Source organism: Coffea arabica, chromosome 6e, assembly GCF_036785885.1.
Source record: "Coffea arabica cultivar ET-39 chromosome 6e, Coffea Arabica ET-39 HiFi, whole genome shotgun sequence".
In the NCBI taxonomy this organism is placed as follows: domain Eukaryota; kingdom Viridiplantae; phylum Streptophyta; class Magnoliopsida; order Gentianales; family Rubiaceae; genus Coffea; species Coffea arabica.
The window spans coordinates 7,103,597-7,130,770 of record NC_092321.1 but is presented as its reverse complement, the minus strand read 5'-3'; the positions used below and the strand labels follow the sequence as shown (position 1 = coordinate 7,130,770).

At 37.0% G+C, this 27,174-nt stretch overlaps 3 protein-coding genes across 7 annotated transcripts; 1 reads left to right on the top strand and 2 right to left on the bottom strand.

The window, feature by feature from the left end:
• The first annotated feature begins 405 nt into the window (after positions 1 to 405).
• LOC113695069 (cytochrome P450 734A1) lies at positions 406 to 4,797 on the top strand. Its single transcript, XM_027214027.2, has 5 exons — positions 406 to 918; positions 2,041 to 2,264; positions 2,432 to 2,685; positions 3,088 to 3,538; positions 3,850 to 4,797. Exons 1-5 carry the CDS (start codon positions 636 to 638, stop codon positions 4,309 to 4,311), a joined length of 1,674 nt encoding a protein of 557 aa, XP_027069828.2. The 5' UTR covers positions 406 to 635; the 3' UTR covers positions 4,312 to 4,797.
• Positions 4,798 to 12,511: 7,714 nt separating this feature from the next.
• On the bottom strand, positions 12,512 to 15,341 carry LOC113695253 (uncharacterized). Of its 2 annotated transcripts, none has more exons than XM_027214270.2 (3): positions 15,158 to 15,341; positions 13,947 to 14,391; positions 12,512 to 13,573 (listed from the first exon to the last, which is right to left on the bottom strand). In XM_027214270.2, the coding sequence occupies exons 2-3, from the start codon at positions 14,340 to 14,342 to the stop codon at positions 12,728 to 12,730; spliced, it is 1,242 nt and encodes a 413-aa protein (XP_027070071.1). In that variant the 5' UTR covers positions 14,343 to 14,391; positions 15,158 to 15,341; the 3' UTR covers positions 12,512 to 12,727. The 2 variants fall into 2 exon arrangements, with proteins under 2 accessions (XP_027070071.1, XP_027070077.1); XM_027214276.2 differs by lacking the exon at positions 15,158 to 15,341 and adding an exon at positions 14,703 to 14,938.
• A 5,021-nt stretch (positions 15,342 to 20,362) lies between these two features.
• LOC113697043 (protein arginine N-methyltransferase PRMT10-like) lies at positions 20,363 to 25,828 on the bottom strand. Of its 4 annotated transcripts, none has more exons than XM_027216465.2 (8): positions 25,537 to 25,828; positions 24,702 to 24,894; positions 24,495 to 24,600; positions 23,145 to 23,334; positions 22,831 to 23,016; positions 22,649 to 22,732; positions 21,595 to 21,799; positions 20,363 to 20,918 (listed from the first exon to the last, which is right to left on the bottom strand). In XM_027216465.2, exons 1-7 carry the CDS (start codon positions 25,750 to 25,752, stop codon positions 21,623 to 21,625), a joined length of 1,152 nt encoding a protein of 383 aa, XP_027072266.1. In that variant the 5' UTR covers positions 25,753 to 25,828; the 3' UTR covers positions 20,363 to 20,918; positions 21,595 to 21,622. The 4 variants fall into 4 exon arrangements, with proteins under 4 accessions (XP_027072266.1, XP_071910938.1, XP_027072267.1 ...); XM_072054837.1 differs by having other exon boundaries at positions 20,363 to 20,833; XM_027216466.2 differs by having other exon boundaries at positions 24,702 to 25,396; positions 25,537 to 25,675.
• Positions 25,829 to 27,174: the final 1,346 nt, after the last annotated feature.

Sequence of the window (27,174 nt, the reverse complement as noted above, 5' to 3'; positions counted from 1 at the left end):
TTGAAAACATATGATCATAAATTAATAATTTTGATAAAATAATAAGATAATAATTTTTTCGATATTAACTCTTTGGTCCCATTCATACCATAACTTAATTATTCGCTAACATTACATAACTTTATGTTTGTCTTTCTTTTTGTTTTTTCCAAAAAAAAAAAAAAGGAAGAAGAAGCTGGCGATTCTGCTGGGTAAAAGAATCAAGGGATATAAGGATACTAGTTAGAAAAGACAAGGGTAACATTGTCTTAATATAATATAGAAGTAAAAGAAATTCGTCATTCGTTGACCCTTCTAATTCCAATGGCGGCCCCTACGCCGTTGGCCTTGCCAACAAATCTCTCTCTCTCACAGAGAGACACAAACTTTGTTGGCATTAAAAGGAGAAGACGCTGAGAAGCAACAAACAAACTACAACAATACCAACAGCAGACTTAAACAAATAGGAGCAGTACTACTCCCATATATTAACAAGAAGATAAGAAGAAGAACAGCAAGAAGCAAAACAAAGGAGCCCAATAATAAAAAGCTGCTGCACTCCTGCCCCTGCTCCGAACCACAAAACCAACTCCCGGGCCTTTAAAAAGAAAAGGACGAAAAAAGGCTGCCTTGAATTCCTCTCGTGCTAGCCATCCATGGAAGAAGAAAAACTCTTGCACTGCCTCAAGCTACTCCTCATCTCTTCCCTGCTCTCCTATTTTATGCTCAAAGTCTTAGTTTTGCTATGGTGGAGACCGAGAAAAATAGAGGAACATTTCTCCAAACAAGGTATTAGAGGACCCCCTTATCGTTTCTTGGTTGGCAATGCCAAGGAGCTCGTGAGCCTAATGTTGAAGGCCTCTTCTCAACCCATGCCTTTTTCCCACAACATACTCCCACGGGTGCTCTCCTTCTATCACCACTGGCGCAAAATCTATGGTTAGTTCGTTCTCAGCGTTTCTTTCTTTGTTTTCTTCCCCCCCACCCCCCCCCCCCCCCGGGGCTGCAATCAATCTCCTCCAGGAAGCTTCTCAAATTTTCTGTTCCAACTTTCAACGAGAACGCTTGTCAAAACTACACGAGTTTTGATACAATTTCCTTGTAGCATGCAGTTTTCCAGCATCTTGAATCAGTCGGTTCACATGAAAATTCTTTTTCAACTCTGGAACTTAATATTTTAGATTATTTCTTATTTTTCCCATAAATCTTCTGCTTCCAGATAGTGTCACTTTCGTGGTGATGTCCTGTGTCTATGTATCTCAGCAGCAATGTAGACAACTCTTTTTTTTTTTTGAAATGCTTCATTTAAGGGGATGTTTCTTTACGCTGTTTGTCCTTGAGTTTTGGTGGCGACTGTTGTGCAAAAACTTTGGAAGTTTCAGATTCGGACCACACCTTTAGTCTAGTACTCCACTCTTCCCTCTCTCCATTGTTGTACATTGGTTAACCTCATATGTTATCTTGTTTAAAATAACCAGACAAATCATTTCTCCCGAGCAGGGCTTCGCTACTCATTGCCTCTTCTGCTGCTACTGCCAGCTTCATTACAACTCATTCTCGTTTCCCAAATCACTGCAAATGGTCACAGCTTTAAATATTTATTTATTTTTTTTGGCTGCATATCATTTCTGTTTTTTTCTTCTGGTCATGGAGTTATCAACTCATCATCATCATCATCATCATCAAGAATTCTGTTTTCTTGTTGGAGTTCTTTTCCTAGCTTGGAGGCTCAAGTTTGATAACGAAGTCGCATTTTGTTAGGTAGTTGTATTAGTTTGTAATTGTCTTCTTCCTACTTCTCTTTTGTTTTGCTCTTACTCTCTTTCTCAATTGTAGGGTCTACGGTCTGCATTATATCCGTGCACTTGCATTGTTTAGCAGAATCGGTGGCTGCTGCCTTTGTTTCATCATTTTTTTTCCAACCCAAGAATCCAACCTGTTATACATACTCGTTTCCACCTTTTTTTTTTTTTTTTTGAACATACACACAGATACAGTTTCCTTGTTTTATGGATGCCGTGGTACGTTCAGATGGCAGCTGACCGTATTAACATTTTGTAGGTGCAACATTTCTAGTATGGTTCGGACCGAACGTTCGACTGACGGTGGCGGATCCCGACCTCATCCGAGAAATCTTCACATCAAAATCTGAATTCTACGAGAAAAATGAAGCGCACCCGCTCATCAGGCAACTCGAAGGCGATGGCTTGCTCAGCCTCAAAGGGGAAAAATGGGCTCACCACAGAAAAATCATCACACCTACCTTCCATATGGAAAATCTCAAAGTACTACTACTAATATCACTCTTTTATGTTACAAAAAAACTAACTAACTATTAAGCATTAACTAATCAGGTCTATTATTGATAATTTTTGATCTTCTTGTCAGTTGTCCCAGTGATAATTATTGATGGTAGTATTAAGATAAAATATTATTTATCTGTTGTTTCCAGTTGTTAATACCGATGGGGGCGAGTAGCGTGGTTGAAATGTTGGACAAATGGTTCGCTCCGGCAAACGGTAGTGGGGAAGGAAATGAGATTGAAATTGAAGTATCGGAATGGTTCCAGAACTTGACAGAGGATATTGTGACCCGGGCAGCCTTTGGCCGCAGCTACGAGGAAGGAAAAGCCATTTTCCGGCTCCAAGCTCAACAAATGGTGCTTGCTTCCGAGGCTTTCCAAAAAGTTTCCATCCCAGGTTACAGGTACAACAAGTAACTTCTACTGGTAGCAGTACAAGTTTAATCAGGTCCTCCGTCATGCTTATCTATCTGGTTGGGTCCTTGGAGTAAATCTTGCCTCTGCTGCGCCTGCGCGTATGTTGGACTTTGCAAAACAACATATACATGTATATTTTCCTTTCCTAGTAGAGGCGTAGCTCCTCCTCCTCATGAGTCATGAGCCTGTCATGTTTAATTACGCTGAATAAATTATACACCTATCTCTGTGTGTGTGTGTGTGTGTCTATATATATATATCTGTGTAAGGAATTATGTGCTGAGTATTTAAATAGTAGTAGTACAAGTCAAGTCAGTGGTGACTGAGTATTTTTTAATAATCAAGTGTTAGAGAGTAATAATTGTTGGTGTTTTACCTGGGTGCTTTAGATTCTTGCCCACGAGAAGTAACATGAAGTCTTGGAAATTGGACAAGGAAATCAAGAAATCACTGATGAAGGTGATCGATCAAAGGAAAGAAAACTGGGGGAGCGAAATCAAGGAAAATGGACCCAAGGACTTGCTGGGATTAATGATCAAAGCAAGCATGAAAGGGGTCAGCAGCAGCAGCAGTAGCAGTAGCAGGGCGCGGGAATCAAATGCCAATTCCAATTCCAATTCGTGTCCATTCCCATCATCAGTAATTACGGTGAAAGATATAGCAGAGGAATGCAAGAGCTTTTTCTTTGCCGGGGAGCAGACAACATCCAACTTGCTGACGTGGACGACCGTTTTGCTAGCAATGCACCCAGAATGGCAGGACCGAGCACGTGACGAGGTGCTCAAGGTGTGCGGACCACGTGACATCCCCTCCAAAGATGATCTTGTCAAGCTTAAGACGGTACTTATTACGACTCTACTATTATTATGCTTCAATCTTAATCTCATTATTATCAACTTCCCCCCTCCCCCCAAAGAACGAAAATTAAATGCAGTTTTTGTCTTTTATACATGTCATTTTATCATGTCCAACCAAATGTTTTTTTTTCTTTTTTTAAGTCAGAATCTCCTATTCATAATCTCTCTCGTCTTATTATTCATTCCAACCCTTCCCCTTCACCACCGTAATCTTTCTTTTATCCGTACTAATAATAAAAAAAATTACTTTGTACCACTAAACAATTGATTGTTGTTACGATGATGACGGTGCAGATCAGCATGATACTAAACGAGTCGCTCCGACTATACCCGCCAATTGTCGCGACGATCAGACGAGCAAAGGCTGACATGGAGCTAGGAGGATGCAAGATCCCCAGCGGCACGGAGCTTTTGATACCAATCCTCGCCGTCCATCACGACCATGCCTTGTGGGGAAACGACGCCAATGAATTTAACCCCGCTCGATTCTCTGAAGGGGTGGCTCGAGCCGCCAAACATCCCGTGGCATTCATTCCCTTTGGGTTGGGGGTCCGGCAGTGCATCGGCCAAAATCTAGCCATCCTCCAAGCCAAGCTAACTCTTGCAATCATGCTTCAGCGCTGCACATTTCGCCTGGCCCCACGTTATCAACACGCTCCGACGGTCCTGATGCTTCTCTACCCGCAATACGGGGCTCCTATCATCTTTCACCCTTTGTCCCATGATCCCGTGACTCCCCAAAATCGACGGTCCTAGTTCAAACAAAATTGGACGTACCCTAGCCATTGTGCGACTGCATATACTGACTGATTTTCAGCATGACCCAGAAAAGAGACTGAGAGAAGCCCCCAATAGAAATTGTAGGAAGCAGGTGATAGATACCTTGTTACGTTGCCCCCCACTTGCTTGCTTCTCTTTTTTAAATTTTTTTTCACCTGATTTCACTGACTGATGATCCCCCAAGCAGCAGTAATCAATGCCGGTATCTGTTGCCAAAAGGAATTGGATTTTCGGCAAAAATATAATGTACCAAGCAGCAACAGCAGCGGGTTAGTTAAGCTAGTGCTAGGATTTCAGGATTAAGAGCAACCCCAAACCCCACCCCCCCCCCCCCCACCCTTGTATGTAATGTATATTGTCCACAAGTTCCAATCCAACACAGTTTTGTAATATTATGATGCCTCCACATTTCTCTCAATCCTCAAAGTTCAAATGCTAGATCATATGGTGTCCCTTTCGTTTCTTGGTGGCTTCAGTAATTTAGTTATACAATTTGAATAGTAATTTCCTGACTATTGAATTGAGTTTCTTTTCTTCCTACACCGAGTACAAAGGTAATAAAAGAGATCAAATAACCCATGCTTTTGGTACTAAAGATACTAATCTTACTTGATTATCATAGTATAGTAAGAGTTTCAGTCACAATTTTGGATGTACGCGCATTAACTCTATCTCATTGTCTAATTACTTGTTGGAAGATAATGCCATGACCTATAATATACGTATAAAGCATTCATTCTCATTCACAAGAAGGGCTCAGTTCTAGACTACAAGATAAGAAACATGAAATTTCTCAGGGGATTCTGATAAACTACATCAGATGTTTCTCTAAATTCGCTGCAACTTCACGTTTTGTTTGGTTGTAGTGTTAATTGATAACTCTTTTAAGTCTTTTTTATAGCATTCATGTAATACCACCTCTAGTCTTCAAAATCTTTTTATTAACGGGTTGCAAACAAAATCTCATTATTGGTTTCTTCAAAATAACTTTGGTTAGAGTATTATTTCAACAAAACTTAAACACTTTATAAAAAAAAAAACAGAGAGAGAGAGAGATGGTAGCATCGACTCCGTTCTTGGAAGTTGAGGCAGACTTTGTGAAGAACAATGTGCACAAAGGATGGTAGCACCTTGTGCTACTACAAAGATTGTAAAGTGAAGGAACAATTGCGGTGCCCAAGACACACACACACACACAGAGATGTTCTATTCAAGCAAAGCTAACTGTATCCCAGCATGCAAATGCAACTCTTATCTATTGTATTACTACTACACATTCTCCTTTATGGGGTTTAGGACCCTTTGAGTTGTAATGTAGCAAGTAACAATCAAGAATGAGATTTGTGCACAACCCTTCTTTTTATTTTTTTGCAAGTATCATAAATTTTGGGACCTTCTCTCAATTCTATCATCCCCCTTTGGGATTTTGATGATGGTCCCTATGAAAAGCATGTGCTCAGAGTGCATTTGCACCCTCTTTCTCTCTCTTTCTCTGCTCTTCCATTTTTCGGAAGCTTTTTTTTTTTTTTTTTTGGTTTTGTTTTAGAGCCTGTTGTTAAAGGAATCCAAGCATGCTATCTACCATGTGATCCTATCCATAATTTACCTTAAAAAGCCTTCTCTTTTGCTAATGACATGCTCTTAACCATGCACACACGCTCTCAATCGTAATACTAATACTCCTTCCGTCCCACTTTAATAGTTATGTTTTCCTTTTTCGTCTGTCCCAAATTGCAGTCCGCTCTCCAATTGAAGAATGTAGTTGTCTTTTAATTTTTCTAAAATACCCTTATTCAATGTAAGTTGTTATTATTATAAACTACCTTATTTAATACTCCCTCCGTTCCTTATTAGATGTCCTAATCCATTGTTTCTTTTTATCTGTCATTTTATGATATCAAGAAAGCATTTATGAACTTTTTTCCAAATTTACCCTTGCTTACCCTTTCAATTTTCTTGAATTGGAACTCTAAATAATTAAATGACAGGTAGTATTAATTAGGTATAGTTGAAGAGAGATAAAGGGTAATTTTGAGAAGTAAAGTAAAACTTTTGTTGACTTTTAGAAAATAACCAACTTTCTTAATCTAAGAGAATTAGTTATTCAGGTCATCTAATAAGGAACGGAGGGAGTATAGATTGTTAGTATTGAATATAACCTACCCCATTTAATGCATTTAGGTTTTTCAAAACATTTTGATATATGAATAGCAAACTTTATTTAATGTAAGGGTATTTTAGAAAAATAACAATCTAAATTTATTTTTCCAATAAAATTAACTACTTTTTCTTAAATTATGTGAAGAAAAAAAAACTAATACTATCAAAATAGAACGAAAGGAGTACTACCTTGAAAGCACATGTTTGTTCTTCTTCTTTACCATGACGGACGGACGCCAGCTTCGGAATATACGCTATCTGTATATAGAATCGATCAAAACCCATTAAACCCTCCCTCCAAAAACCCAAAAAAAAAAAAAAAGAACCACCCTGGATTAACTAGTGTTACTGTTCTGGGGGGTGGGGGGGAGCATATAATTAGGCTAAAGTCAATCAATATGGAGTAGTGTACAAATTCTCATTAATTACATGAATCGGAACACATGACCTCTAAACAATTTGCATCTACACTACTGATTAGCAAAACAATTAAAAAGTAAACGCCTCCCTTGTAATATTTTGAAGCACATGATATATGATATCCCAAGTAATAATGATCCGGCTTGATTTGTTTTGTTCTGCCCTGTTGTTAACTGGCTTCATTTATTTGGCTGTCATCGATAAGAGCAGTACTACTAGTAGTATTTTAATATGGGTCCTCAATTACTCTCTCATTTTTTTTTTTTTTAGATTTTTGTGCAACAACAGCTGGGTGCTTCCTTTGTAGTTTGTCCTTGTTCCTCTAATTAATCTCTTCTTCTTTTTTTTTCAGATTTTGAGCAGTGCTACGAGGCAATGTCCCTCCAGCCCTATAAAACGACAAAATTTAACATTCTAAGGCACCCAATTTAAAATCAGACATGTCCCTGTTTTGGATGATTAAAATTGTTGGCACAAGTTTAATAATACTGCGTGAATATACAAAAAGTTTCCGATTGGTATCGCTTTGCCAAAAACATTAAAAAAAAAAAATTAATGATCATAATAAAAAATAAAATAAATATATTGAAGTTGGTAAAAAGAATAGTCAAGTAGTGCTTTCAAAAAATGTTTTTATTTATTTATTTTGGTGAAAAGGTACAATGTGTGATAACCTAGAGTCCTACGCCAAAAGCATTTTTGCTCCCTATAGTGCCGGACTTTTTTAACTTTTAGATTCAGGATAGAATTAGAGTAGAGGGTGTATTACTATTGCCCTTTTGTTTGAAAGGCCGACGAGACCCTTTTTGCCCAGCTCATGGTCCATTATTGTTGATTTAGGAGAGGGATCTTCAAAACGTACGTATCGATTAGTGAAGGAAGAAGATAGCATAGCGGAGTAGTATAATTATAAGAGTTTCTTTCTTTCTGCACAAAGATGTTTCAGTCCCCCCTTAAGAGCCTTGAATGAAGCGTAGTTTATTTATTTATAATTAGAGACGGATCACTCAAAACCTTAAAAAAAAAAAACAAGAAGAAGAAGAAGAAGAAAAACACCGACTAGTATTTAATTTGCAGATTTACAGTCTGACAAGTGACAACTAACAGCCAACAAGAAGAAGCGATGGCTCTGCAGACAGAGATTCATGTGACGAAAAAGTTAATGCAGCAGCAATGGACCATCTGATCAGAACAAAATTTTTAGAAGGAATCCCTGAGATGATCAGATGGTTCGCAATGCCTGACAAGCAGAACAAGATAATCGTCCACTGTTACTCCCTTCAGAATTTGCCAGCTCATTAAGGAGGAGTTAGCTTAGCTCATGGAAAGTGCTCAAGGGCTGTGATCCTTGAATAATCAATCATCCCCAATTATAGAATAGCAGCAGTTAGTTAAATTAATCCTCAGTGTCTCCTGCCAAATGAGCTGGCTTATGTCTGCAGCTGATCAATAGGATTTTTGTCTGGACTGTTGCGTATTAGACCACCGCGGCCACGGGGCAGAGACTATTCTCTGCATGATTAGTTAGCCATATAAATTCATGCCTCATCAGCCCCCGATTAAACTCCTTTCTAATCCATATCTCACTAGTTGTGTTGAAGAATAATTAGCTAGCTCATGATCTACTAAAGTATGTTGATCCTACCTGCCATATGTGATAAGGGCCATTATTCAAGCAACCTCCCCATTTTTGCCTGATGGAGTCTTACGTCCCAAAACACACAGCAGATAATAGAGAGGAGAGGATATATGGTCTGCATTTTTGCCCAGCAAAAGCCAAAAAAAAAGAAAAGAAAAGGACCACCAACCACCATGGTTGTTGGTGACTGTTGGGAAAATTGACACTCACTCCCTGTAACATATCTATCTAATGACTAATCCAGTCTTTACGATGCAGGATATCTACATAGAGCTGATGTCTATGTGAGCTTAGTAGGCACAGTCGCAGAGGACGGCAGCCACTATGCATTGCACCCTTTGGCTGGCGGACCAATAAGCTATTTTTCTTGCCATAAAATTAATGATTGTGAAAGCTATACTATTCATTGTAAAATATATATATATATACACATAAGTATATATGTGGCAGCACCAGCAGGTCACATGTCTGCATGTGATCGTATATAGAACTGGGGACAAATCAAATATCTTGCAACTTCCACAAAGTAGAGAATGAGCTTTCTCTACGGTAAGTAAATTTGCATATAGCCACGGCCGCCAATTTTACTTGATCAACATCCTCAATTCAACGAACGTCGCTGGCACGCACATCAGTTGAGTTTATCCACTAAATGTCTGTTGTATAATCTTCGACAATGATCTTTCGTCCACAGCATGATCGATCATGCTGGCCTTAATTATGAAACGGCAGAAAAAACTTGTGTTTTGTATTGCTGCTGCTGCTACTCGAAGCATGCATGTAAAAGTTTGTGGTTTCATAGTAGTATATTTTTTAGGCTTTTTTGTTTTTTTTTTTAAAAAAATTAAGAAAAAAAAAAGAAGAAAAAGAAGACAGGATTCGGATCATACCTACATCATATAGTATATAGATCTGACCAGGAAGGCTAAACCCCTGCAGGAAGCATCTCTCCTCCCTCCCTCCCCCTCTTGCAAACTGCAAAGGCGGAGGAGGGGAGGCATGATCACATGGGAGTACCCAATCATGATCGATGCAAATAAGACAATGGCAGAGGATTTGGTGGAACCACATAAATGTACAACTCATTTGTAGGTTTCTTGCCTGGGGGACTTTTACTCAATTGCGCACCTTCTTTCTAAATTCTAATCACAATTAATATACAAGGGATAATTCTTTACGGAAAAAATTATATATATATATTAGGGCATGTCCATCTCTAGGAATGACACATGGAACCTTGCAGAGAATTGTGTGGTCATCAAATACTATTCTTATTTTGTCCTCCGTATGTAAATTAATTTCTTTTCTCAAAATTAAAAAAATATTTATTTATTTTTGGGTGAGTTAATCATTTTTTATTTACTAAGAATAGAATAAAAGCATAGTCAGTGGAAGCGATGAAAAAAGCATGAATTAAATAAGTGGTAGTAGTAGTCGTATAATTGAATGATGATGTCCATCCACGTCTAATTAGATCATTAAATGTAGAGGAGCATCCTGGTCTCTGCCGTTTTCACCGATCCCAGGCCCAACGCATTTAATAGTCGTAACAACAAGACTACAATGGACTGGACTGAAACTATATCTGAAATCTTGGGGCCCAATTGATGGACATACCGCTGGCAACAAACAGCCCGTGACGCGGACAGCTTTCATCTCCCACAAAACTTCAAATTGGGCTTCAGCTAAACATCTTCATCTCATTCTCAATCCTGTTTCTCCTTCGGACAAAAATGGAAAAATAAATAAAATATTGTACAGTAGTCGTACGTTGTGAAGTTTTGAATCAAGGCAGTCAGGCTCAAACGAGTCCTCAGCCCGCCGTCACTGGATTATTTATTAAATCTAAATAATGTCAATGAATCTCCAGATCATCATCATGTTCAAGCAGCTAACAGGTCAGGAATGACGCTGACGCAGCCTTTTTTTGGTTGGAACTTGGAACCAACAATCAATGATCGATCTATTGAGGACGAAGAAGGCGAGAGGAGTTTTGGGACGAAGGAACAAACACTCCTTCTGACGGGCAACCAACTCTGTCCATCCAGACGTATAATAATTGCCGGGACCTGAAGTCGCATCAGAAATATATTTAACCGCATGAATAAACACTTAAACCAACAGGCACAGATTATCCGTCATATCTGCGACGGAAGAAAGAAGATGAAGATACAAAGCCCCCCAGATAGAAAATCAAAAGGCGCTTGCAGTTTCGACTGTACAATTGCTGCAGAACGTAGTCAAGTAAAGAAATAGAATCAACACAACAATGGAAAAATCAACCCAGAAATGATAAGAACGTAAAGGTGTGAAGAATCAGACACCTACACACCTACGTATATGTATACTGCAGCAGAATTTTGCCAGCAATCATAACTTTTTTCCTTCTTGTTCCTACCAAAGAGAAATAACCCAGAATAAGTTAGTGAAGTAGCTCCACATGGGGAGGAGGACGACAGCTTCTAGCAGTGAAACCGCTCACACAAACTAAGGTTCGCTATATGTCAAAGCGAGCAACAGACCTGCTAGAGACAGATGGGTACCGTTTCCGTGTTTTAGGGAAAAGGGAGCTTTCATTGATGGAAATCTATTTCCTAAACTGATGCTGATAAGTATCTTCTCTCTCACCATTGATGACAACTCCACATGATTTAAACTAAGAGCTTATTGTACAAGACACAGATAACACAATTGTTCAAAGTCGCAAGGGCATTTCTAGGTTTGGAAGTCAAATTTTCCTATCTGCTGATCTATTCAATTCTGAAAATATAAATAGGAATATATGAACTAAAATATGCCACTCCAATGCAAGGCTGTTATCTCGCTTTCTCCAAAAAATTTAACAAACCAGACATTCCAAACTTTATTTCCTTTTAGTCTCCCGCCAGCATGCCAAGTAGCAATAGTCTAGCTCAAAAAGACGCGAATTCTTGACAACATCGAGGATCAGGTTTCACACATGCAAAGAGCAGATTATTAAGTAGTTGTACCAATAAGCACAGCATGGAGACACTCGGACTTGTGCATTCCCTTCAGCTGAAGATATACAACCAGCTGAACATTTAGAGATTATTAATATGTGGAATTGCAAGGCCAAATCATATTAATTACAACAGCATGAGAGTAAGATCACACCAGGAGAGACGCCAATCTGTGACAGTCTGTAAAGGAATCCGGTAAACCATTTTCTCACCAATTTTCCATTTCCTCCTCCAGAAACAAAACCACAGCTTCCATAAATCACTGCAACATGATTGGAAATCTGCCTGGGCTCAAGCTAGCAGAGCTCAGTGTTGGAAGCATAGCTGAAGGATGTTCAACAGCATGTACTTTATTTGGAAAAAGAATTGCTTTGCATTACCAGAACAGAAGACAAGGTGTCAGGGTACATAACTTGTATCCGACATCATAGTCAATTAGCATAACAAGACTAGTGGTCAGGGTACGTAACTCCTATCCTACAGTCAATTTGTATCCTACATCGTGGAATGCTTTTTAACTCTAGTAGCCACTAGGCAGTGAGTAAACCAAGAAGGCGGCAAATAGTAACATGAATCATACCAAAATTGGTGTAATAACCTGCTTTAGCTAGTTTGATGCTGATGTTGCCCCATTGTCTACATCAAGAGAAAGGAGGCAAACCGAACATCACCAATAGAACTAATCAAGATGTACGAGCCTCCAAATGGGCCCTGGAAATACAGGTGAAGTGTCAATAATGCCTCAAAGACAGGAAGACCATGCTGGTAAACAGTGCGGAGGGAATCAAACTAAATATGCCAACGGATCCTAAACTACACAAGCACTAAATGGAAGTTCGCCACAATCTATGGAAACATCACCCTTTTACAGCAAGATAATCTACTTGCTATGAAGTAAACTTCAAACTTTACACTAAACAAATTTTACTACCATCAAGCTCCTCAATACAAGCAGGAAGATCTGGCAAGAAAGAAATGAGCTGAAAAATAGGCCCTGCATTCTAGAAATGCTTAACAAAAAGTATTTCAGTGGGACTTAACGTAACTTTTTTTGTAATCAAAATCCAACCTGTCAAATAGAATCCTTTCATTGTTGTTACAATGTTCAGAAGCTATTAACAAAATGCAAAAGAAATTCTACATACAAGAGCAACAACAAATATGAAGGAAAACATATGATATCAGTTTTCTGTCAACTAACGTGGATGCCGGTTGCACTAGATGTTAAGTTCCTTAACTCCATCAAATGCTCATCATTTGATATATGAAGGGAAATACGAAGGTTTGTCATCAACGTTTCTTGTTCCCAACTTAAAGGTCCTAATGCATATAAAGCCCCCAGAGTGCAGCGATAGGCATGCAACTCTAACCTATGAATTTCCACAGCCAACTCCTCTTCATTGGGTTGTAAATAGTTCTCTTCCTCTTTATTTAGCGGACAAACAGACTCAGCATCACTGGAATGATCGTCAGCATATCCAACAGGACATGCCAAGATCCTAGAAGGCCACTTAATGGGATCGTCCCAACCAATAGAACAGCTGCCAACAGAGCTCACATCATCATCCACATCATTACAATCTGAAGTTCTTGAGTTTGAATATTGTGCAACATCAATGATTCTTATCCGCCCTTCATCCGTTTGAGAGAAAATTGTAGTTTTATTGTTTAAAAGACAACATATGTCCTTTCCTCCTGGCAATTTCTTTGGATAAGGATAATTTTCTACCTTCTCAGGCAACGGGGAAGGATCAGCAACAATCACTCGATGATGTCTACCACCTTTTTCGATTGCTCTAAACTTTCGAGCACTTTCAGGTGCTTTAGCTTGAGGGTAAACATTGTGAGACACTCTCTTTAGATTTTTCTTGGAAACTATATGTGATTCCTGGCAGTTGATGTTGTTTACAGTACCAACACAGTCCTTTTCTTCGTGGGAATCTAATTTTGCTTTTATCCCCTTAAAGGAGCCTGATATATAATTATAATTGAAACAAGGCTGTTCACAGCATTTCTCTTCATCATAATTTCCAAAACCCTGTTTGAAGCAGAAAATAAAAGGGATAGTTAATGAAGATAGTCAAGCAAGGAGCTCGCATCTCACTACTAGATGCTGCACCAGTATCCAGGAAGATTGTATGACAAATGGCTGTCATACATTGACTGGGCTTACTATGTAAAAAATGAAAAAAAAAACAAATATCAACAAGTCTGACATGCTATAACACAGACATGAACGCAAATCAGATTATGCTTTGCAGTAGGTAGCACAAAACATACACATCTAGAAATGCAAAATCAAGAAAGAGACAGTTGACACAGGTTAACCAAATGAAACTTCCAAGAGTGTGATTAAAAACCCACTAATAAAAAACTCGATTGAATAATAGATAAGATTTTAATGGAAGTACCTTGCCAACCACGATCCATTTCCCATCCATCCAAGATTGCCTCAGCCGGATATCAAACTTGTGAACCTTGAACTCATTCGAGGATCCGACAAGCCTGACCAAAAAGTGGTTTCCCTTTAAAACCTTTGAGACCGTAGCCATCTTCCAAGAGTAATTGTGCAACATCTCAACAACATCACCAGGCATCCAGCTCCGAGATACATGAACAACAGGAGGGCATGGCCTAATTGACTTCCTAGAGACTCTCTCAAATATTGCCTCATCCTTAGCCCCTATAATGCACCTGATGGTGTAATGGTGACCGTTGCCACATATTACCTGCCCACAACGCCAGGAGCCGGACGGCACCTCATCTTTGCAAAATACTTCGACTTCGCTCCCTTTCTTGTATCTCATGATGTTAGCTTATTCTGATTCCAATGAGCCTTTTATCTAGTCAAGAAACCTGTTTTCCGTGAACAGGGAACTATAAGAATATGTGAAAAATTACAAGTTTCATAATAAACCATAAAACTAGCAATGAAATTTAGTAGCAGTTTGGACAATCTGATGGATGTAGTCGCAATTCAAAACCCAAAAAAACAAAAAAAACAAAATAAAAGATAAGAGCTTTCTGCTCCGTTATAGCAAACTGGACTTTTTAAAAACAAAATTCAACTGATCCTGAAGATATCCAGTATGGAGGGGGGAAAAAGGAAAGCTTTCAATTTGAAAAAAACTGCAAGCATAAACTCAATTCCATCGGAAAGGAAGTACCATTATATGCAGATACATTTATAACAAATATAGCAAGAAATCATGTGGAATCATAATTCCAGTATGTACGCAATGGAGTATAAATACACAAAAATAGAAACACGTACGCACACAGACGTCTGCGTACAAGACAAAATGTACATACAAACACATACACCTTGCCAGATAGTTAAATGTTTGGAGCAGCCAACAGATAAATTAAACAGCGCCCCTGGTAGAAGGGGGAAAAATTAGCATTAAACACTGAACAATCCAGAAAAATCAATGTTTTCCTATAATATCATAAAATTAGCCACCAGAATAAAAAAAAAAAACAAAAAGAAAGAAATCTCAGAAAGCAGAGAAGAAATTGAATCCAACGAGCAAGTCAGATAAGATTAAAGAAAATCAATAATACAAATTTTTTTAAAAAAAAAAATCAAAGAAGAAAAATAACAGATGGGTTGCAAACTTACCTTTCTTTATTCTGCAGCTTTGGGTTATCAATTGAGAAACATGGAGAGATAGAGAGAAATTTAGAGGCAGGGAGTGGATTGTTTGAAATTTGTTTTGGCCTTTTTTTAAAAAAAAATTTTCTGTTGATGTATTATTCTGTTCTTTTGTTTCTTGTGCGTCAGTTTTCTTTGTGTTTTATGAAAAAAATACACTTTTATTATTTTTCTTGTTGAGAAATAATATACTAATACTAGTAAGTAGTGACATTAATTTTTATTTAATCTACGGTTTCGGCAAGAAAATCATGAGGAAACAAATAAAGAATATAATATTTACTTATATTGTTGTGGCCCGTGTATTGTTAGCCAAGCCACCAACTGCCAAAGAACAATTGCTCTGTTTTGCTTGCTGTGCATTACATTACGCTCTCTCTCTCATTCTACTAACTTCTGTAACATCTATTAGGCGCAGATAGCATAGTAATTAGCTATATATATATAAAATATGATTAATCTTTCTTATATTGACAGTGTATATATTATATCAGCGTTGGATGAATGATAACTATGTAAAATTTGAAACTGAAATTCAATTTTTACGCACATGTCATGCGTCAAACGGTGATAGTATATTATACACTGTCAATATATATAAGATTTATTCATATATATATATATATATATATTCAAAACTTAGATGATTTCTTTTCTTTAATCTAATGCTATGCCAACCCAATATCAGAATTCAGATTTTGAAAGGAGATTTCTTCCCCATTTAGAAGCATGGATGATGATCACCCTGAGGTTGTGATCTTTATGCCTACCATGTTATCAGGTGATGATGGTATAGTTTAATAGTTTTACGCATTGATGTATTTCGTGAAATTTCATTTAGTTAATTTTTCATGTATTAGTTTTGTCAATATATTAATTGCTACTCTAACGATGGATGTATCTGGTGCACATCTTTTTCATTTTCAACAATGCCCTTGTACATATCAAGCAAAAAAATTATTTTTTAAATTTTATTTTTCTATCAGCTCGACCTTCTTTTACGTTTAACATATTTTGATTTCTTAATTGACCTTTTTTCAAAAATATATATATATATATATATTTTTTTTTTTATTTTTTTTTTGTACGTGTACGTATAAGGTGTGTTATTTGCTGTTAGTAAAATAAGGCACAACGATCTTAACTAATTTACTGGTAAATTTCTTTTTTGAGTTCAAGAAATTGAATCTTTTTATTTGAGTTGATTAATCCGCAACACATGAAGGTATTAAGGTTGATAGTTGTTTTTTTAAAAAAAAAAAAAAAAGTATAGTTGTGACAGTGACACTGGGATCCATTTACCTTGTATACTTTAGTCAAAACTCAAAAGTAATTTAGGATTAACACTGAAAATGGATAAATCGCAACTTTATTGACCAGCCACGACTTTCTTTTCTTTTTCTTTTTGTCAATCAATAAATAGTAGGTCTCTCTTTAATTTTTCTTGCTTTGCAGTTTCTCTTGTTATTTCCCCCCCTTTTTGTTCGTTTGTTAGAAGTCAAGTCAAGTCAACTTTTATATGAGTTGCCAACCATTGTCGAACGTTAATTTTGTTAATACAAGAGTTCCCAAATTAGTAGCAACTTGTTTACTTCTTTTATTTGGATCAAACAAGATTTTGTTGAAGCAATGCAAGAAACAGTCAGTTTTTGGTTGTTCAACATTTAGGAAATTTCAGATTAAACAGAAGGAGGTCAACCAGTAAAACTTTGTGTCATGGAAAAGATTTAGCTGAGTCGTTTTTTATTACAATTTCTTACTTTCTAAACTATGTCCTCCGTTCTAAACTCCTACATAAATGAGAATATTTTAGAATTTATAATTCAAACAGCTGGTTTGTAGTTAGACATTTTATTTTTATGTTAATAATTAATGAATTAGTAATTTATTGAATTTATACGACATAAGTATTTTTTTTCTTTTACATTTTATGCTCATTTTTTATGTTTATATATTTTTGAATTAACTTATAGTCTTATACACACATAATATATACTATATATGCACACACACGTATATTATTAAAGAATATGATTAATTTTCAAGTAAACAACTCTTCCAGTATGCAAAATGTTATAATTATTACACATTTCTACATATTTTAAATACAAAAAATGAAGAAGTTCCGTATTGATTATTTTCTATTAACGAAAATACTAGCCATTTTTTCCGTGACTTTTTGGCTATACAAATAGAGTTTTTATTTTCTTGCATCATTTTCTTGTTAACCAAACACATGTGGCAAAATTTGTTTCCTTTTTCCTTTACCTCATTTCACTTCACTTTTTATACGATAAACTTTCTTACACGACTTTTCTGTTAAACAAACAGAGCCTAAAAGAAATTATTATGATCAGTTGATAGCCATAGACGAATGAAGAATCAAAGAGTTGTAAAGTCTACCATTATGAGAAGAAAAAGGGAAAAACAAAAGAAAGATGGAAAAAGAGTTGCGGAATCTAAACAGCCGAATTGTGAAAAAATAATGCTTGTCTAAATTGAGAATGGATAGTTCATTGATGATACAAATTATGTTTCTAGTTGAAATAATGGTCGATTTGATATTATGAAAAGAAACATAGAAATTTGACTGTCAATTATTGGACTCCTAAAAAAAAATTGACCACATTTAGAAGTTCAAAGGGATAAGATATAAGGTTGATTTATTAGAAGAGGTTTAGATTGAATGGTGAAACGAGAAAGATTGTAAATAGCAAATCTTGAACAAAAATCTCCCACTTAAAAAAAAAAAAAAGGTAATTTACTTTGACTCATAACAATTCATTTACTATCGAGATGGCAACCCCAAAAAAAAAAAAAAAAATCATTTAACCAGGATAGTACGAAAATGTGCAAACTTCCACCCGCATCCTTGCTTATTAATTCCAGAACGACTACTTAATTAGCTTTTCGAGTGAAGAGGCGCCATTTTTATTCCCTGCTTGAGCAACAAAATTTGAGTGGTTAATAACAGTTGATTAATAACCTCTTGAGATGGTGATCCAAGCAAAAAGTACAAAATGGTTTTCCTTATCGATGAAAGGTAATCCGTAGCTGAAGATAACAAAATTAAGAATAGACTGATATGACAGGTAACGTGACAGCTAAACCAGCTGCTAAGAAACCTATATACTCCGCGGCGCAAACCAATGTTAAGGGCCGGGCCCCCTAGGAAACTACTATCCGTTTAGTTCCTAATCCAGAACCTTTGCCAGTGGCCCAACTGAAAAGAACAGTGGTTTTGGAGATTAAACTAATAAACTGTTCGAGCGAGCGACTTCAGCACCTCTAGCTCAGGAATTTAACCGATTAAGAGCTTCCCTCCATCCTAAATTTTTTTAGGAGTAGGCAGTGAAATTAATCCGTTTGGATTGATCATTTTCTAAAAAACAAGTTTTTTCATATACAATATGTTACAATAATACACATATCAAAATAATTTTAAAAACACAAAAAATAACCTCAAAAACAACATCAAAAATACCAAAAACAGCCTTAAAAAATAATCTTATCTACGGTAAAAAAATTTCACCAATATTGCTACAGTAAAATATTTCAAAAAACACCCCAAAAAACAGCTAACATCTACCCGAAAAAGCAAAAAAAAAAGAATAAAACTCTTACATCGGATTATCTTAAATTTGGAAAAAACTTGCATGACATTAACATCTACACAGATGACACCAATTAAAAGTTTTTTTTTTTTCCTTATCAGCATCTTCACTAGTCTTTTTCAGTTTTTTGGACGCTACTTGCATGAAAGGGGCGAAGGCAAGTGGTATAGCCGTATATGTCATTAGCTTTCATATCCCTCTGTCTCGAATATATACTTTTATCTTTCTACATTTTGTTATACGTAGTTTGCTTTGTGTTAAGTTGAGGGCCAGAATCTGCAATGTCTTTTGGTGCCCTCTGAAGCCCTCCATCGTCTTTGATTGATCAGCATAAGAGTTTCAAATTTAGACTTTCAGCAGGACTAGAATGTCAATTAGCGTATAACACGAAGAAAACAACCAACATCATCCTAATTAATGACGTCTTCCCGCACTCGGCTCAACTTCACGACTGTTCTTACATTCTTATTTGTCGCGCTTCTTGAAACAACTAAAACAACAAAGGTGGTCGTTACAAAAACTTTTGCCTTTCGAGCTGGAGGTAAATCAAACACGCTAAACAACTAATGAACTCCACCCGGAATTGTAACCGGTTTGGAGAAGAACCAAAGAATTAGAGCACAGAGTGACAAGACTAGCGGGATGAGATGTACTGCTTTCTCTCCTGACGACTTAGGAGGAGGGATTTCTTTCTTGGTTGCATTCAACCTGGTCGGGAGATGATCAGCAGCAATCAGCATTTTTGGCACTGGAGAGCCCTTTGCAGCCGGTGATATGTTCACCATATACTCATCGGAGACTCGCGAGACATTCGCAGTTCTATACATTTTCTCAGGGCCGGTACGTAGTAACGCGACAATGGCTGGCGGCATACACAAAATTCTTGGAAAGGTCTAAAGAATAACAAGATGCACACACACAGGAGGAGTGCTGGAGGTCCGTGCGTTTATAGTACCGGGGAATCGTAAAGAGTGGAAAGATGCCAAGAAACCACTTGAATCCCATTGCTTTCGAACTCCTCAAAAGAAAGACAGAACGAGCCATCACTCCAGTCCCTGAACTTATGGGCTCCTTTTGACATTTGAAGGTTGCCAAATTTTCGAGAGAATCAAGCTTGCAACGTACTTAAATTAAAGAGTGTCCACGTGATCTATACGTCTAAATTAATTGTTACCACATGCTCGATGCCCTGTAATCACTCTGATTTAAACCCATGAACTACGCAAAGGGAAGGGACCGATGTCACCCGTTCAACCCAGCCGCCTTGGTCTTTAGCTACGGGCGGATAAACCAGGTCTGAATTGCCCCAGCAACTCTTCCTCTTTTCTGGGTGCATTTTCCTTTTCTTTCTGCATATTATTTATACTATTTTATTGGTTGTTGTTGTTGTAGGGGTGAAGGGATGTGGTGTTATTTTGGTTTTGGAACCAACGACACAGAATGTGGTTGCTTGCTTGTCAAAAAATCAACACGTTTCCTGTTTTAGACGCAGACCTCTCAAAATCACTACTGCTGGATAGCAAACGTAGCTGAAATGAAGAAGATGAAACATAGCTACTGAATAAGAAACCCAGGAAGATGGGCTATCTCCCATTAGACGATAAAGTTTTTGGATGCCGTGTCTCTCAGGCACTAGATTACAGTAGTATTAATTGCAACTTATAAGTGGTGGTATCCAGTCTCTATATGCCCCCTTTGGGTCGTTTTTCACTCTCACCCAAGACCCCAACCCCAGAAGCTGCCCGGGAGGAAGAGAAGGGGGGAAAAGAAGAGCAGGTGTATATTAAAGTAAAACCAAACTAACAAAATTCAAGGCTCTCACAGAGAAAACCCAAGTTGCAAACGACCCGAAATGAAAATACAACTGAAATGCATGAGTTCCAGAGAAGATGCACTTGGATTCCGAAGTCGTCCATTCTTTGTATGCAGGCGCTGGAATAGACGACCACACAAAATTGTTCGATACACCCTGAGAAAGCTTCGCAAGATTCTCATGCGTACCACAGATTTACTTTGACTTGCCAGCCAGCTTGGATCAAAGAAAAAGAAACATTCTATTAAGAAACCAACCACAAGCAATTCCTAGTTGAAAAATGATGAAACAGTTCCACAACCTGAAACATTCAAATGAAACAAGTTACACAGACTGCTTTCAATCGAATGGGTCAGAGTATGGAATCAAATAAACTCTATTCCAATTTAGAAAAGCTTCCAGACAAAGACTATGCAGGAGGCTGCCCCAGCGCCATACGCATCATCCTGTAGATGCAGTTATGGGATACAAAATGTTGATAAGAGGCTAAACTAAGCTGCGCCCATGCTAAAATACAATTATGTAATAGATTCATAAGTTTGTCCGTATAAGCTTACCACTGACTGTTGGCAATATGCATAATACATCTTGTCAAGCCAAGCAATCAGTCGTGATAGTAGTATTTGTACAACCGTTACTTATTAGTTAAATAAATTATTCTACATTTTTCCCTCCTTGGATGAAAATCATAGCATTTTTTTTCTCTCTTTTTTCTTTTCCGCTTTATTTACATACTAAATATCCCATAAAATCTGCTATATAAGAGGCCGAAAAAAGCCTTCCAGCTTTTCATTCTGCATTTAAGAAATGACAATTGGACACCACAAAAAAAGATAGCGTATTGACAAACATTGAAGAACGTTAACGTCAGTGCTTCTAAAAACTTGACAAGTAATTAACATCTCAAATCCTATGCATGGATAAAAGAAAATTCTTGTTTGGCTAATCTGTAAGCAGATTTATGACATAAATTTCACCTTGGCAAGTTATCAGCAACCCTGCTTCTCATTCGATGTAAAATTTATTTCTGAAAGGGGGAAGCAATTTCCCAGAAGAATATCTTATCTCACAGCCAAAGTCAATCTCCATTAATCGATGATTTTCTTGAGAGCGATTCATGGAAACATGGATGATTAATTCATCATCTTGGCCAACGCTAAGAGGAGGATGTAAGAGGAACACCTGACCAAAAAGATAGGATGATTGGAACCTCTAATAACAGTTTCAAAACCCAGACAGACACCAATATTGTAACAGCATTAAGAACTCTGTAGCCAACAAATTAGAAGGACAATAAGGCAATATAGAAAAAACAGGAACACAAATTTTGCAAATTAAAATAACTTTCTATTGTTCCTGATATTCACTGTGTGACTCATTGCAAAGCAAGTGAAAAGCAGCTTTTTGGAACCTAACAATTACTAAAATACAAAATTTTGGAAAGCAACTTTATGACATAACAGAAAGAACTCACTACGCATCATATAAAACTTACAAAGATGGAAACACAGAGACAAACCCTCTTGGTATGTCATGGACTATGGAAATGATAACAGTAAACTGCACTGGATATTTGCCTGAGGTTCATTGAGTACAAATACTAAAAACTCAAGCAGATACATAGAGCTTGAAAAGATGACACTAAAGAAGAAAAGAAACGCTAACATCATGGTTGCCTTGAGGGATCTCAATGGAGAAAGGATGAAATTAAACTCGAGATTATTTGATATGAAAACCAGAGCATAAACTCCGTTCTACTTCATTTCCAACTACAAAATGTTAGCCAACTATTGGCATTTCTAGAGGTTCCACAGCCACCAAACTCAGGAAATCCTAATGCCAAATAAAAAGCACAAAAGGAACTAACTAATCCAAAAAACCATAAACACATAAGACGTAAGGCACAAAAGAACTTTCTACCCACTTTATCCTTGAATATCTTGTGGACTGCAGTATAAAATTTGCGAAAATCAATTCAACTAAGTTATAACAAATTGCCTGGAACCATACTAAGATGTGCTTACTACCAACCTGTTGGCCCCAATGGGTCCCAAAATCTTCACTTGGAGCAGTTGTCAATTCAATTTCCTGTTGAGCAGGATTCTGCATACTTCCCTAGTGACCAAAAAACGAGTGTTCTAAGTGTACTTTAATTACTATACAGAAGTCCTGATCAGCCAAATGAAATGCCCAAAAAAAGAAGCTCTACTCACTCTAAAATGGACATCAAACCATCCAGCATAACCGCAGAACCTGGTATCTTCAGCAAAAATTGAAGTTGATATGCTTGCCCGAACATCAAGTATATCCGCAATTGTCGCTGTTAAACAATCTATTTCCTTTATAATGCCAGCTTCTCCAATAACTTGATTTGGGTGGAGGTTATTCCAGAGTGATGTCTAATAATTAATAACACATTTTTCAAGACCAGTTTAACAAGTATCATTTATTCAGTATTTTTAAAATGTTCACATGTTATTTATGGCAGTTTAGAAACTGATACTGATTTTCTGATTCTGCACCACACCTGTAAATAGTATTTCCTCTGCTCATCAGTGAACGGCTTTGTAAAGATGCTCATGTCCACACCATAGTAAGTTTTAGTCTCATCAACAAAATTGTACCAGTCATCAATGGTTCCATCGAAGTCGCTCATTTTTTGATTTGCTAATTTAGAGCTGATAGGTGCCAACCACATGCGAGCATGGCTTGGATACCTGAAGACCAGAGCTCAAGGAATCAACAGTCTGCACCATGCAAATTGTGTTATATGAAGGGAAAGGGGGCATTTGAGTTATATTAGTAAACCTTGTCAGTCACTCACACACATAAAGGTAGATACTTTTTACCAAGTTATTGAACTTATACCAAGTAAAAAGTCTTGGACTTATTTAACAATAAAAAATAATAATAAAAGAAAAGATAATGATATTTGATAGGGACATCTGCCCGGCTTCTACCCGCCTTTCTCTCACCTATCTTAACAAAATACCCTGCCAAAGCAATTCCCTCAACTTCAAACAGCCAACTACAAGTTTGTTTTCTTGGCCACTAAAAGGATTTTCCATGGCTCACTTGTCGTACATAGATTTAAGCCTTTTAAGTTTCCATCAAATATTCACAAACATGTTCCAATCACAAGCTTCACTCCTTTGAAAGACACTAAAGACACAGCAGTCTCCCTGTTTTTCCACTTACAAACCTAAGAAAAGGCCAGGCCCATGTGCAACAATTGCGATAGCCTCGCAATAATTTTGAGCTCAATAACTGTACTGCAGTCTGCAGCAGAATTTTATTTTCCCCTTTCCCTTAATCCTCATCTTTTACATCCTATAGACTACAATATTCTGCTGTGAAGTCAAGCTTCAAATAACCATTAAGAGTTCTATGGAGTATATGAAGTGACTTACTCAAGTTAAGCTTCAAAGCCCGTCACCGACATTGTGGCAACTAAATATCCATCTGTGAGGAAACATTACCAGAATCCATGTATAATAATTGGTGAATTTTGCAAAATTTCAAATTTAGCTGTGAAAGTTTGTTTGGTCAAGTTCCTTCATAAAGTGCTAACTAGCAAGAAACAATCAAAAGTACCTAAAGATAGGAACTCTATAAAGGTAGCATTGCAATAACTCAATTTGGTTATCCAATATAATGGCAATTCTAGAAATCAATTTCACAGGTAAACACGTGACATTGTAGTATATGCAATATAGGAACTTTTTTTATCATTTTTCCTTAAGAGCATAGCCATATTACATTTGTTACCAACAAAGAGTAAAATTAAGGGAGCAACACACTAAACGATTAGGTAGGTGAAAGTGAAACCCTCAAAAGTGACAATTTTTAAGCAAAATCACCTAATGGAAATACTCACATAACTCCATCTGGCTTCAGCCAGCGGTCACGGGCACAAATTACTGAGTCAAACATTGATTCACGCAGAAGAAAGTATCCCATCCATTCTGAGATGATTACATCAACTAACCACCAAAACAAAATTCCCGTATAAGACTCATGTGCACTAGTAATATGAACACCAATGACATAAAATATTGCCAATACTAAGAAAAAAATTTAAAACCTTTCTCTGGAAGTGTAACATCTTCCATTGATCCTTCAATCACTTCAACTATATCCTGGAGCTTATTTGCTTTTACAAGTTCACGGGCATGTTGTGCCATCTTGGTAGCTTCCACTGCATAGACTTTCCTTGCGCCTGCTTGAGCTGACCATATTGCTAAAATGCCACTCCCTGTTCCTACATCCAGAACAGTCTGCTCCGTGGATTCACCAATTTAGTCCTTGTCTCAACCAAAAGCCCCGATACAAATAAAGACAATGGTTGCAACGACTGAGTAACGACTCTCGACAAAAAAAAGAAATTACATTTTTTTAACATTTGGGAAAAAAAAGGCACTAATATACACACTTCCTACACCTATCTTTGACACTTAAAGGGCGATCTTTTAAATTTTTACGTTTTCTTCTTTTTGTGGGTTCAATGTGTTTGGGATTCTTTTACAGGGTATATCTATTTTCACAAAGTAACCATTTTCCACCTTTTTCTTGATTAAACTTACCCATCATTTGTTGACAAATAAGTTCATCACTTGCCCATCAAGCTAATCCAACTTACGTACACAAGTCCACCGGCATGAAACTATATCAAAAACTTGTAAAAAAGAAATTGAATACAGTCTATGTTACTTGTCTTAGAACGACAACTTGATTCAAAGCGTCCTATTTCCCTCCTCCTGCTTCCTTCCCACCCCTCTCCTTCCAGAAAAAAAAAAATTCTTTGAGAATACCGGATTAAAAAAATCCAAACTTTAAGCTTAATAATACCAAAAAAAAAGCATATAATGCATACAAGAGGCGGAGAAAGAAGAGAAATAGGGGCTTGAACACAGTCATACCTTTCCGTGGAAGTGGTGTTTGTTCTCAAAAACAGCATTGAAGTAAGCGTCCATGCGAACTCGGTCGGACAGCATCTCTTTCTGGTGGTACAGAAAGGCGTAGGTGCAGAAGTAGTTGGCGTAATCCACGCCCTTGTCCACGGCGGGGCCGCCTCCGCCGTTTACGGAGGTGGTGGCACGGTTGCTACCGCCTACTCCGTTAACCGAGTTACTCATCCTTCTCGGCAGGTATAAGCCTGGGAGACGGAGGGTACAGAGAATTTACTACTCCGTATGCTAGGGCAGCTCCCCCGCTATTAATACTAGCTCCTTGTTGGGAGGGAAGCAGTATAATTATAAACTACTGCATAAGTTGCAGTAATTTCTAAAACTTTTGTGTAGTGTACAATTTGTTTTTCTCTTTTACCTTTTCTGGTAAATTCGGGTTTACTTAAATTAATCCCCACGCTTTTCTTTCGTCGTGAAAAAAGTTGTACGTTTTTCTTAATTTGTTTACCGAAAGTTTGACGGTCAAGTTTTAGTGAACCTATTAATTTGTTTGTTTCTTTTGACAAAAAAAAAGTATAATTTGTTTGTTTAAATAACTTATTTTTATATCTGTCGCTACTTAAAAAAAAAAAGTTTAAAAAGTGTCTATATTTGCCTTTTGATGTGCGTTATACACGGGAGTGTTTTATTTACTTAGCTGCATTTTATAGGCTTCAATGTGTATTCGAAACCTGTAGTATACAGTCGAATTCTTCAAATAATGCATAACGATTTTTAATAGAGCATAGAAATTCAATCTAGCTTAGGTTAATACAGAAGTAGTGTTAATGTTACCCATTGATCCCAAAATATGTAATTTATCAAAAGAAAAAATCATTCAAAACGTTTCTTACATTTGAAATTAATTTCAATTGAGATAGGTTTCATTTACATTTGCTTTATTTTGAACTGAAAAATGTCGAGAAATAAACCTAGAAAGCTTTACATAGATAATGTCGTAATGATACGACAAAAAGAATCAGTTTGGATTGACCTACTTTCAAAAAAAAAAATTTCAAATACAATGTTGCAATAATATATAAGAAAAAACAATTCAAAAAATATGTTATCCATATAATATATCAAAAGCAACTCACAAATATACACAAAAAATTAAAAAAATAAATTCCACAACATTTTCAACCTATCATCATCACCGCCTCCTTGCCCTCCCTCTTTCCCTCTCTTCCTCCTCCTCCCATCCTCTACCCCCCACAGCCCTCCCCTCCCCCCTCAATCTGAGGGGTAGAGGAAGAAGGAAGGAGAAAAGGGAGGGGTGGTGGTTGTGATTGTGGGTGTCAGTATTAATTTTAAAAAAGGACCTTAAAAATATTTTAATTTTAAAACGTATCCCCAAATATATTTCAAAAATATCACAAAAAATCTATAGTAAAAGCTTTTCATATACACTGCTACAATAAAAAATTTAAAAAATACTCAAAAAAACAGCTAATTCAAACAGAAATGTTTTATCAGGACAAGCACTTTTATGTTGTTTTGTAACAATTTATATGAAAGACAAGGGCAACAATTTATATAGCATAATTTGTAAAAAAGTTTAAATATTATTTAACTTGTATTATAAACACAATTTCCAATCATCAAACTACC